The sequence below is a fragment of the Pristis pectinata genome, chromosome 7 (assembly GCF_009764475.1).
Source record: "Pristis pectinata isolate sPriPec2 chromosome 7, sPriPec2.1.pri, whole genome shotgun sequence".
In the NCBI taxonomy this organism is placed as follows: Eukaryota; Metazoa; Chordata; class Chondrichthyes; order Rhinopristiformes; family Pristidae; genus Pristis; species Pristis pectinata.
Genome location: NC_067411.1, coordinates 71,236,199 through 71,249,048, shown reverse-complemented (window position 1 = coordinate 71,249,048; position 12,850 = coordinate 71,236,199). Strand labels below are relative to the sequence as shown.

General features: G+C 38.3%; 1 protein-coding gene across 1 annotated transcript in view; it reads left to right on the top strand.

The window, feature by feature from the left end:
• lrrc2 (leucine rich repeat containing 2) overlaps positions 1-12,714 on the top strand; it is a 40,371-nt gene extending 27,657 nt beyond the window's left edge. Inside the window, exons 5-8 of the mRNA XM_052020635.1 lie at positions 3,742-3,887; positions 6,243-6,395; positions 11,442-11,575; positions 12,665-12,714. Of these exons, the coding sequence (XP_051876595.1) occupies positions 3,742-3,887; positions 6,243-6,395; positions 11,442-11,575; positions 12,665-12,714 (483 nt within the window). The remainder of the gene's footprint in view (positions 1-3,741; positions 3,888-6,242; positions 6,396-11,441; positions 11,576-12,664) is intronic.
• Positions 12,715-12,850: the final 136 nt, after the last annotated feature.

The window sequence follows — 12,850 nt, the reverse complement described above, 5'->3', positions numbered from 1 at the left end:
TCAACAATCAGCTCTTTAGTTTTGCTGATGTTGAGTGAGAGGTTGTTGTTGCAGCACCACTCAACCAGCTGTCCTATCTCTCTTCGGTAAGCTGACTTATTACTACCCGTGATTCGTCCAACAATGGTATTGTTGTTGGCAAATTTGAAGATGGCATTGGATCTGTGCTTAGCCACACAGTCATGTGTGTATAGAGAGTAGAGCAGGGCATCAAGCACACAGCCTTGAGGTGCACCTGTGTTGATGATCAGCGAGGAGGAGATGTTGTTACCAATCCTCACTGATTGAGGTCTGCTGATGAGGAAGTCAAGTATCCAGTTGCAGAGGGAGTTACAGAGGCCCAGGTCTTGAAGCTTGATGATGAGTTTGGACGGGATGATTGTGTTGAAAGCTGAGCTGTCGTCGATGAACAGCAGCCTGATGCATGAGTTCCTGTTGGTCCAGAGCAGAGTGAAGAGCCAGAGAAATCACATCTGCTGTTGACCTGTTGTGACAGTAGGCAAAAGACGAGAGAGCATGGGTTTAAGGTCAGAGGAGGGTTTTAAAGGGGAGGGCAAAGTTTTTTTTTATATGGAGAGTCAAACTTGCTGCCAGAGGAGCTTATGGAATCAGAATCAATCACTATGGTTAAGAGGTCTTTAGACAAGACAAGACATAAAAGGATACAGACCTAGTGTTGGTAAATGGGATTAGCATAGATGGGTAAAAAGGTCAGCATGGATATAGCAGGCTGAAAGGTCTTTTTCTGTGCTGTTCAGCATGACCATGTGGACCTTGAAATTCTACTTGTTATCAGAAGAGAAATAAGACAAATATAAACCAGAAGTGGTTAGAGGATACCTACCTTAATGTTACAGTTCATTTAAATGAATTAAGTGACTTTCAATATCCCATGATTGGCAACCTTGCATAGTCATTTTGTAAGGCAGCAATTATGGATAAGTGTCTTGCATTAATGGAACTCCAAAAATTATGATCAGGCCCTTCTAATGTGACATCTTGGGCTAGAAATGTTTGCGGAAACCAGAAAAAGAATGACGATGTACTGTTATGAATTGGCTGAACCAGAAATAAAGCAATTTTGTGCACATTGCTGGGTGCCTTGGTGCCCCCTCAGAAAATTCGATCCACACCAGATTGCTGTGATATTTTTGTTCTCCCTAGCAGTTATTTTTTGGCATGAAACTTTCCGCAATGAAATCAGGATTTCAGCATTTGTTGCTCACTGCTGCATTAGTGCAATTACCCAAATTCCATTCTCTAGGAGAGAAAGCTTTTTCACGTCAGTCCATAGGAACAGACAAAGCAAGCATGGGCATTGCAGGCTTTCCAATGTGCAGACATTCAAAAACTGCGATCATATCTTCCTGTAGCCCTGGAGGATCTCCACAACCCCCTTGCCCACTTCGTTCATTGACTTCTCTGGGTCCCTTTCACCCTTTGGGAGCACTTGGGAACCTCCTCCCATCATTGCAGCATCCGTTCCTTTAAGAACCATCTACAAAGATTGAACCTGCTGGACTACCAGATGGCAAGTGCGGGAATTTCAAACACATCAATAGAGAATGTCGTCCTGAAACCAAGACAGCCAATTTCAGTGCAGCACTGTCTTGTAAACCTTGCAATTAAAGTTTTCTCTTTCTGTGACCTTTGCAGAATTAGGATAACCTGAATTGCTGTTTAAATGTTTAAATATAGGAATAATACCTATACGCTCATCTTTATCTGTCTGGATATTGGTATGATGTAAAACGAGTGGAGAACTGATGTTACAGAATTCCACTCTGTTTCTGTTCAGGTTCATTTGGACTTTTGCCTGCAAATTCGCTGAACACAATCAGGGAATCTGGTTTCATAAGTCAAGAAAAACACAGATTTAAAGCTTCAGCATTAGATCACTCTTATCGTTATATAAGTTTGGAGTATAATTGTTTTCATGCAGAATTAAAGTGATTGATTCAAGTCAGACTCAATACAACTTTAAGAGCATGCCCTCTAATACACACAACAGTAAAAGAAGACAAGGAATAATAAATTATTTTAAGTAAAAGCACACCCATAACTTAAATACCCAAATTGGAAAAGGAAGCAAGGCACCATTGTTATTCAACTGAAATTTCAACTGTTGATAAAGCATCAGTTTTGTTTACTTTGTATTCTGAATCCAAAGTCAAAGTCAAAGCTGAGTTTATTGTCATGTGCAATGAAAAACTTACTTGCAGCAGCATTACAGGCACATAGCATCAAATAAGCACCATTTCACAAGAAAATCATAAATTAAACATAAATTATACACTATTTTTACAAGAAAGAACACAATTAGAACAAAAAAAAACAAAATCCATTGTAGTACGAAGTGAACAAAGTGGTCATAGTGTTGCTGTACTGGGGTAGTGATTAGGGTTGTGCAGGTTGGTTCAAGAATGGGATAGTTGAAGGGAAGTAGCTGTTCTTGAACCTGGTGGTGTGGGACTTCAGGCACAAAACATTTTAGGCATTTAACCACAAAGAGATTTTAATACAAAATTGATAACTTTGTAAGGAAGCATGGGAGCAAAAAACAAAGTAGAGAATACCAAATCACTGACTCAATTAAGTCAATGGATGTACATACTTTATTAGATTTTGCTGGATGTGATTAGAGTTCTGTCATTGCACAGAATTGTCCATTATTAAAAGTAAGATGCCAAGGTTCACCTTTTAAACACTGCCTATTAGAATTATGCAAATAACTTCTTCATTGTCTGGTGTATCCTGTCTATTCTGTTTAAGTCAAGAATTAAAAAAAGGAATGGAATCACAAATATCCTCCCCAAAAATACATTTCATCCAGGTATTGCAGGTTATGCCCAACAAATGGGAAGAAATTCTCTTCCTCGCCAGCAAAATATTCTGTTTGTTAAACACAAAACTTTGCAGGACAATCAGGGTGAAATCAGAGAGGAATTTGCCAGAAGTATTTTTTTCCTTTTTAACCCTAATTTTTTTCTAGCCTTGTCAGTACTGCCCAGACCCCCCAAAAAATGAATAAATAATTTTTAAAAAGATTATTAGGAACAGGGGATGGTCATGGACACTTCCAGTCAAGTCTGCCAATCATTTAGTTCATAGCTGATCCATTTACCTGACTTTGCATCATAGTGCTTGATACCCCCACTTAACAAAACTACTTTGGGAAAGTGCCAAATTGTAGCTTGTGGTGGCAGATGGACTCATTATGATGAACATCTTGACTGCAGTTGCCACTTCTTTGTTGTAACAATTCAGTCCCCAGGGTCTAGTGACATAAATGTGCAAATCAATGTGCGAGTGTGTTTATGGAAAAGACGAAGAAAGAACATGGGTAAATGTGCAAAATTACATTTTGAGATAAACAAGAGCTGAAATCAAAAATAAAGGAGGTTCCCAATTAATGCAGGAAAGTTAGTAAGTCCACCTGTGATTTCTGCTTCTAGCTTGTACAAAGGCTGATGTTTCTGTTACCCTCAGACTGCTTTGTGGTTCACTTTCCTGTCGCATATCTTTCCAAATTCTGTTTCGACACTTCTGACAGCAAAACCTCTAATGGAGGGGAAGAGCATGGTGATAGGTCTCAGCTTTACTTTTCACTCATTTCTAATAAAAAAGGAGAAAGCTAAATTAATATAAAAAAGCTAAATAACTATTCAGTGAAGTACAAGGTTTCAGATATTAGTTTAATGTGATGCAATTGACATAACATGAATCTTGTTTATGTTACAGCTGCGTGATCTGCAGAAACTCAGCCACTTAGATCTGTCCTCGAACCAGTTTCTGAGCATGCCCATATGTGTCCTTCGGATGTCAAACCTCAAGAACCTAGATCTTAGCAGCAATAAACTGAAAGAGCTTCCTCAGGATCTGGACAGGTAACTTCCTTGTTAGCATCCAGAAATGTTTAAAACCCTGAAGTGGCCAAATCTAGGGCACAATTTATATTTGCCATTTTTCAAAAGTACTGTAATTTCTTTACACAATTACCTTCGGTGCAGATTCTATTCCAGTCCAAATTAAATTTATTTCAGTGTCAAGTAAATGGGCAGATCTGCTGACTGGCAAGTTACCAGTTATCTGCCTTAGGATCGTAACTACTTACCATTCTCCTGGCAGCCATTTCTTCCCATTGATTTCAATAGGACCTCAGTACTTGTGCCAATTCAAACTTGCCACAGGCTCAGCAATCTGGTTCCCCAGCATGGGAGCTGAGAACTCAGAGAAAGTATGTCCTGTCCCAAAGGATTCCATGCATTGTTCACTGGCACAGGGTAGTTTTCCCAAGACCAGCTGTTAACTCAAGGGGAAGGCTACAATTTAGTTGAACTGGAGTCTTGAATTTATGTTCCATTAAGTACATAAAAGCTGGCAACTCTCAGAGGATCTGGCTCATTACTTCAAGGATCCAAACTATGCAGATTTGTTTTAAACCCTCTTCCTGGAGTTGTTTGTGAAACCTTTCTGGGCAATCTCAACCCAGATTCCAAAAGACATTTATTTTTTCCATGTCCATACCAGTCTCTCAGAAGGAGAATGAAAATTACAGTCATCCCTATGTTAAATACCCATGGTTTTACTCCCACGAGCAATCTATTCCAAAGAAAGCTGGCACCAATCCCTGCAGTACACCACTGATCACAAACTTCCAATCAGAAATCCATCCTCCCGCCACTACCCTCTGTCTCCTATCACCAAGCTGATTTTGGATCCAAATAGTCAGCTCGTCATGGATTTCATGTGCCTTAACTTTTTGGATCAGCCTACCATGCGGAACCATGTCAAATGCCTTATTAAAGTCCATATAGACAATGACTATCACCTTGCCTTCATCAGTCTTTGTAGCTACCTCCTCAAAAAGCTCAATAGAATTAGTGAGACAGGATTTATTCCCCCTTTCCCACACACAGACAAAGCCATGCTGACTATCCCTGATCAACCCCTGCATTTCCAAATGTATATAAATCCTATCCCTTCGGATTTAGAGCTGCAGCTTCATATTTCCAGTGACCCAGGTTCAATTCAGCCTTCTGGTAAATGTCTGTGTGGACTTTGCATCTTCTGAATGTGACTACCTAGGTTTCCCCTGGATGGTCTGTTCTCTCCTACATCCCAAAGATATGTGGGTTGGTAGGTTAATTAGCCACTGTAAATTGACCCCAGGTTGTAGCATGTTCCCCAGCACAGGAGTTAGGGAATTGTCTCAACTTTGTACTTTCCTGCTCTACTCCATGAGAAGTCCAATGCTGGACTGCACTAGGAAAAGATTGGCAAAGTGTCCAATAAGTGCAGGATTACAGTGTTTGGATTCATAGGTATGTCCAACATGATGGTACGTACATGAGGAATATCTTCTATCATTCAGTGGATAATGAACATGACTGTTTAAGGTCATAGACTCATAAATTCCTATGCCACAGAAACAGGTCCCTTAGTCCACCATGTCCATTCCTGCCACTGTACTTATCGATACATATTCAGTCCAGAGTTCAAGAGCTTGTCTAGATGCTTCTTAAATATTGTGAGAGTACCTGCATCCTCCATCTCCTCAGGTCCAGATTTCAATCACTCTTTGCGTGAAAAAATATCCCCCTCAGATCCCCTTTAAACCTCCTACCTTATACTGATGCCTTCATGTTTTAGATACCCCCACCAAAGGAAAAAGATTCTTACTATCTATCCTTCTCATAATTTTGTATATATCAAGTCACCCACCCCTCAGCCTCCTTCATTCCAGTGAAAACAAACCCATCCTATCCAGTTTTTCCTTATAACTTAAATGCTCCAATCCAGGCTCCATCCTGCTGAATCTTCTCTGCACCCTCTCCCCCTCAATCACATCCTTCCTATTGAGTTGGGACCAGAACTGCACACAACACTCCAGATATGGTCTAACCAAGGTTTTATAAGTTTTGCCTTTGAAGTAGCAGTATAAAAGAAGTAAAATAATTAATCTTAAGAACTGTGCTCTCCATTCTGATTACAGGCCATTCACATAATGCAAAGTGGCCTGTTGCCGCTGCAACAGAACTGTGTAATTAAGCCAATAATATTAAAATTAAAAATGCATAAATTTAAATTTTTAAAATTCCAAATTTTCTTTTGGATACAACTATTGTTTAAAAGATACCATAAATTAGATGAGATAAACTAAGCTGTTCAGTGTGGCATTCTCCTTAATACAGAGCTGAAAACAGGGCTAACATTGTGCATTCTTTTCATATTCTGCATAGACTCAGTGAGCTCCAGTCCCTTTTCCTTCAGAAGAACAAGTTGACCTACCTACCCAAAGTCTTGTGTAGAATGCCTAATCTAAAGATGTTAGTTGTCAGTGGCGATGACATAAAGAACTTGCCAACTTCTCTTATGACGGATCCCAATCTAAAGTAAGTGTTGCATTATAATTTTTCCTTTTGTAGTTATTGAAATTCTTTTCCCTTATATTTTTCCTTCACCATGTCTCCCCTTAATTCCACTTGCTTAAAAGTCAACAAAAGCTGAGAATTTAAGTATTGCATTTCTATCATTATTTATGAGGTACTCCTGCATGGTAGTCTGCCAATGGGATGATGTATGAGTAATCAAGAGGAATGTAGTTGGATTCAGTTGATTGTTACATTGTGAGGTGCAGAGCACTGCTTCAGTAAGGTGACAGAGTTCTTGACTGCTGGTACACATGATTGAGCAACACTTACTAAATGAATAACAAGTACTGAAAGCATGGTAATTACAGAGAGCTTCCTACAAACATGTTATTTACTCAAACTGGCATAACATGGGACAGGTGATCTAATATTAGGGGTACTCAGAAGTTAACAACAACACTCTGGACTTACTGAGTACAGCAAAATATACCAAAAAATCCAACAAAATATGGAGAAAGGAACCAATACCAACAAGGAGTAGGAGAATAGAAGCAACAAAATAATAGGTAGGCAGAAAGCTATCTATCTAAGAAAGCCGTTAGAGGCAGGGAGCGATGTAGATAGAATTATTTGAGGCAAGTGTTGCACAGACTAAAGTTCCCCACACTGGTAATGTAACAGAGGTGCAGGAATACACAGTAAGCTAAAGCTAAAAATGTGGACGACACCGTGCCACTGAACTTAAGGAGATTTTACTGGATTGTTTTCCATAGTGATTTGAGACTGAACATATGGTGGTTAGTACTGGCACAACATAAATTTTCAAGCGGATCTTTTAAGAATTAACTTCAATGTTTAGTAATCTCAAATAGTCAAATAGATTTATTGCATTGTTTCTGGCTATGCGTTATGTTTGACCAATTTCATGACATAAAAAGCTTTTGGGTAAAATGATTTATTTAAGTTGTCTTTGCCTTTGTTATTGGTCCGAGAGGAACGTTCCACAGCACTGTGTATGGCACCAAACAGTTTAGTGAAGCAAACAATGAACATACTCTTTACTCACTGTAATAACGAGTGTAGCTTCAACAAAACAAAATTGAAAATACCCCTGAGAGAAAAAAGCTAAGAAAAATTATTGCAGCTGGCATGATAAATATTGCAGATCTAGCACAGTGAAGAAAGAGGAATACTTCATTCATTTGGAATTTCAAAAGATTTTTAGTAAACAATTATTGAATATACATGTTAATTGTAAATAAATAGGTACAATATTTCTAATATTCTCTTTCTTTACATTAATTTTGAAATTATTTTGTTTTGTCATGATTTGGGCTCTGGCAAATTTCTTGGCAGGAGCATGTTACAACAGCATACATGAGTAATTGAAGTTGCATATAGTTGAATGAAGCATTGTCAGGTGCATAGTTTTGCTTTTGTAAAGATCCCAGCCTAGAAATCTTATGGTGTCATTGTTCAATTGGAATTGTTCAAGTGGGACAGAATTTATAGTTGGTACTTTCCTTTGCTAAAGATCCCCTCCTAAATTATAAGGGGGTTAGAAGAATCTGCGCAAGGCCAGAGCTTCTCGCAGTGCAACAATGATACTCACCTCATCAAGAAAACTAAACTCAGAATGTTATCTTGGGCAAGCTCCAAGCCTAAATCATTACTGAAGGAAAAGGAATAAGTGTTAAAATTCATCCTTGGTTGTTTCCACTAAACCCACTACATTGAAGCATTGTTCTGTATTTCAACATTGTTCTGTATTTCAAAATTGAATTTCATTGACTGTATTGGGCTCTGGAGTTCCCTGTGTGAGCCGTTCCTGTTCTCTGAATATTTTCTTGGAATATTTTGGGACATTTAGTTATGTTGAAGAAGTTGTCGTGAAAGAAGGAAAGAGCTGCTTTAGTATTAGCACCTTTGGCCTATCTTTCAGGCATTCCCAAAGCACTTTCTAACTAGTAAAACTCTATTGACATGGAGTTACTGTTCTAATACAACAGGGTCACACAAACAGTAGTGTTAGGTGAGTGTTAGGTGAGTGTGAATTTACAGTAATGTTAGGTGAGATGAATGTTAGCGGATAAGTCCCTGTACTTCTTTGAAATAGTGCCAAGGAAACTTGTATGACCAACTAGAAAAGCAAATAGGGCCTTGGTTTAACATCCTACACAAAAGTGGAGCATCTTCAAAAGTGCAGCACTCCTGTGCAAATGCAGAACAGCATAATCCTAGGTTTGTGTTCCTAATTACTAGAAATGGGAGCTGTGCTGCTGCTGGCATTGTTATGTTGCAGCATAAAGGCTGGTCTAGACCATTAATGTGGAATATATACAACACCATTTCCATAATTTACTGCTATTATGCATTTTCCATAACTTGTAAACCAAGCACTATAATATTTCTGTTATGCTCTTAAATATATTTCCTTCACTGTTGTATATGAAATATTGTACTTGAAGTAGATATGAGCAATTGTATTATCAGGACATACCTTTTAAGCCTGGACATTAACTTTGTTTCTGCCCTAGTTACCATTTTCCTGTCCTATCCCCATATCCCTTGATTCTATTAATATCCAGAAATCCATCTACAACTGTTTTGAATGCAATCAGTGATTGAGTCTCCACGGCTCTTTGGATGGTGAATTCCAAAGATTCCACACACATTAAGTGAAGAAATCTTTCCTCATTTTAGTTGTTAGTAGCCTACTCCTAATTTTGAGCCTGTGATGACCAGTTCTAGACCCTTCAGGCTGGTGAAATATTTTCTCAACATCTACTCTGTCGAGCCCTCTAAGAATTCACATGTATCAATTAGGTAACCCCTCTGTCTTCTAAGCTCTGGAGAATAAAGAGCTATCTGACTCAATCTCTCCTCATTTGATGGACCCACCATCCCAGGAACAAGTCTGATGAATCTTTGTTACTCTCCCTCTCTAGTAACTACATGCTTTAGGTAAGGAGACCAAAATTATAAGCAATACTCCAGATGCGATCTCACCAAACCCCTATATAATTATAGGAAGGTATTTTCACTGTTGTAGTCTTGATAAAGGCCAACATATCATTTGATTTGCTAATCACTTGCTGCACTTGCAGGTTAGCTTTCAGAATCTTGTGTATATGTACACCCAGGTCCTGTAGAACATCAATATTTCCCAGTCTCTCACTATTTAAAAAAAAATCATCAGTATTTCTGCTTTTCCTATTGAAATGAATAACCTCACATTTTTCCACATTATACTCCATCTGCAATGTTATTGCCCACTCACTTAGCTTCTTGTTTGTGTTCTCATCACTATTCGGATTCCCATTTAGTTTTGTGTCATGAGCAAACTTGGAGGTGCTACATTTGATTCCCTCAGCCAAGTTGTTGGTGCAGCTTCTGAGCTATCTACAGCCTGCCAATCTAAGAAGGACCCATTTATTCCAATTCTTTGTTTTCTTTCTGTTGACAACTTTCAATCCATATCACCCAATTCCATGTACCCTAACCTTGTTCACCAACCAACTGTCTGGGACTTTATCAAAATCCTTCTGAAAATCCAAATATACCATATCCACTGATTTTCCCTCATCTTCTCCTCAAGGAACTCTAATGGGTTAGTGATTCATGGTTTCCTTTTCATAAATCCATGTTGACTTTGACTAAACCATGTTTTCTGACTTGATACCACATCCTTTTGTTTTTGATTCCAGTATTTTCCTAATTACAGATGTAAGGCTGACAGGTCTGTCTTTCCCTGTTTTCTCTCTTCTTCTTTTCTTAAATGGCAGTGTCACATTTGCCACCCTTCAGTTGCAGGAACCATATCAGGATCTATAGAACTCTGGAAGATGTTAACCAAAGCATCCATTGTCTCCATACCCACCTCTTTCAAAACTCTTGAGTTGTAGTTTGTCACATTTCAGGTTCCAGTAGCATTTCGTTACTAATACTAATTTCTTTTACAGTCCTGTTTGCACCAGACGCTTGATGCTCCAATATTTCTGGAAGATTTTTTGTAATTTTCCATGTTATTTGTTTGAAAATTATTTTCCAAATTACTTGTTTTATTCCTCTGCTATTTCTTTATTCCTATTATAACCTTCCCTCTCTCTATAAGTGACCCACAGTGGTCTTTGCCCTTTTACATACTATAGAAGCTCTTACAATTTGGTTTTATGTTACTCCCCAATTTATTCTCATATTCCATTTCTCTTTTCTTTGCTGAATTCCAAAATGCCCCCAGTCATAAAGTTTACTGCTTTTTCTGGCATCTTATTAATCATTTTCCTTGAAATTAATATTACCTCTGAGTTCTCCCATAATCTGTAGTTAGACAAATTTGTCTCAGTCCTGATGCAGGGTTTCAACCTGAAACATCAACAGTTCCTTTCCTCCCACAGGTGCTGCTCGACCTGTTGAGTTCCTCCAGCAGGTTGGTTGTTGCTCCAGATTCCAGCATCTACAGTCTCTTGTGACTCCAGTTAGACAAACTTTCCTGTCATGCTTTTGTGTCTTTAAGCTCTTTAGATAGTCCTCTTGCATCTGACAAACTTAACTGTGAGTTGAGACCAGCTTCAGAATTTAGATATATAATCCATTCTGAAAAGTGCTAATTCTCTGTTGAGAGAGCGGAGCACTGTTGATGGCCGTGTCTTTCAACTGAAATGGAAACTTGTGGGCCCATCTCCTCTGTTCTTAAGAATGGTGCTTAAAAAAAATCCCATGGCATGAGTTGAATGGCAGTGTCACATTTGCCACCCTTCAGTTGCAGGAACCATCTTAGAATCTATAGAACTCTGGAAGATGTTAACCAAAGCGTCCATTGTCTCTATACTCACCTCTTTCAAAACTCTTGAGTTGTAGTTCGTCACATTCACAATGAATTCAGGTGATTTTCATTTCCACTAATACTGCAAATGAAAAAGTAATTTAAAAAAGTATATATTTTTCACATTTTTCAGAAAAAAGCACTTTATGTTTTGATATATTTCTGAATAAAAGATCATAAGTAAACCAAATAATGATAAACACTCAACTAAGGATTATGTGTGTTCCCTATCCTTTTACCAGATATATTGATCTACGGGAAAATCCACTTGACAATATCAAAGATAATGCAGTCAGTGAAATCCTTGAAGATGATGAACATAAAGAATTTGAAAAAGATTTGATGCACACGTATTTTCAGGATTTGGAAGAAAGAGGTAAGTATTCAAGTGGCTTTGTTTATTTGTTTACAAGTTGAAGAATTTTGTTTGTGAAGCTAGAAAAGACCTATATCACAGTTTAGGTTCTAAATCAGCGAAGTTAAAAAGTGTAGGAAAATGAGGAAAAATAAGAAGAGATAGTTCAGCATTAGCATCAGCGAGCTTTACTTTAAAACATTTCCATTTGTAGGAGGGAAAGACCAAGGATGTGCTATTCCATTTGATTCTTTAAGCAAGATCTTTCTGGGTAGGGAGTGGGATGTTGGGGAGAAGTTAGTGGGATTGGGTTAGGAGGTCACCAAAGCAAGAAAAGCTAGGGAGAGCATTTGGCAGTTCCAACCTATATTTACTTCATAGCTTCTGGAGGATCTCAAAGTGAAGAAGTATTCTGCTTGCTTTTTGGAACCCCTGATCCTGTTCCTACTCCTCTTATTGACCAGTGCATTAACAGGAACATCTCCATTCCTAAGTTCAGCAAAGTAGCTTTGAACACTTAAAGGCATTAAGAAGGCTTTGGACAGAAACAGTGTGCCATTTCAGCTTTCATTCTCACCTGTCTCTGTTGGGTGAAGGACATAAAACTCCCCCTTAGGAATTGAGAGCAATTTCTCGGAGTGGTTGGAAGTAGGGTGAGTGGTGTTGGTTTGCCCCCACACCCAGTCCCCCATTTCCCCAATCCAGTCTCTACAGCAATAATTAGATTTTTTAAAATAATAGTTTTACTTTCTTAGAACCAAAGACATCTACTATTTCTCAAAAAGAAATTGAATATCCCTCCCCACTTAAGCTTAATATCTGTATAGTTTGCTCCAGGTTTTGAAAAGTCGTGTAATTTAATGAGGCTGTTTACATCTCCAGCAGCTACTTGGAACATTTGACATATATATTGTTGCAATATTTTATCCCTAGTCCTAGTTGTAACATTTTAATTCAGTTTTATAAAATTACTTTGAAATCTGGCAGATTCTCTACAAGGTTAGCACTCCATTCCACAATTCTACTGTGTAAAAGTAAAATTCATCCTTAACCAAGCCAGCAACATTACTGCTTGATGATATAAAATAATATCTTTTGTTTTTACTGCAGAAACAGTGCCAACCTATACAACAAGGGTCTCTCTAAGCCTTCAGCTCTGACAACATTTGGCGTCATATTGCATGAATGTATGAAAAGGATCTCAAGAAAATTCAAGAACGATGATGCTTCGTCAAGAACCTATCCACTGAATTAGAAACTGGCTTTAAATGAACTACCATGGTATTTTAAGAACTG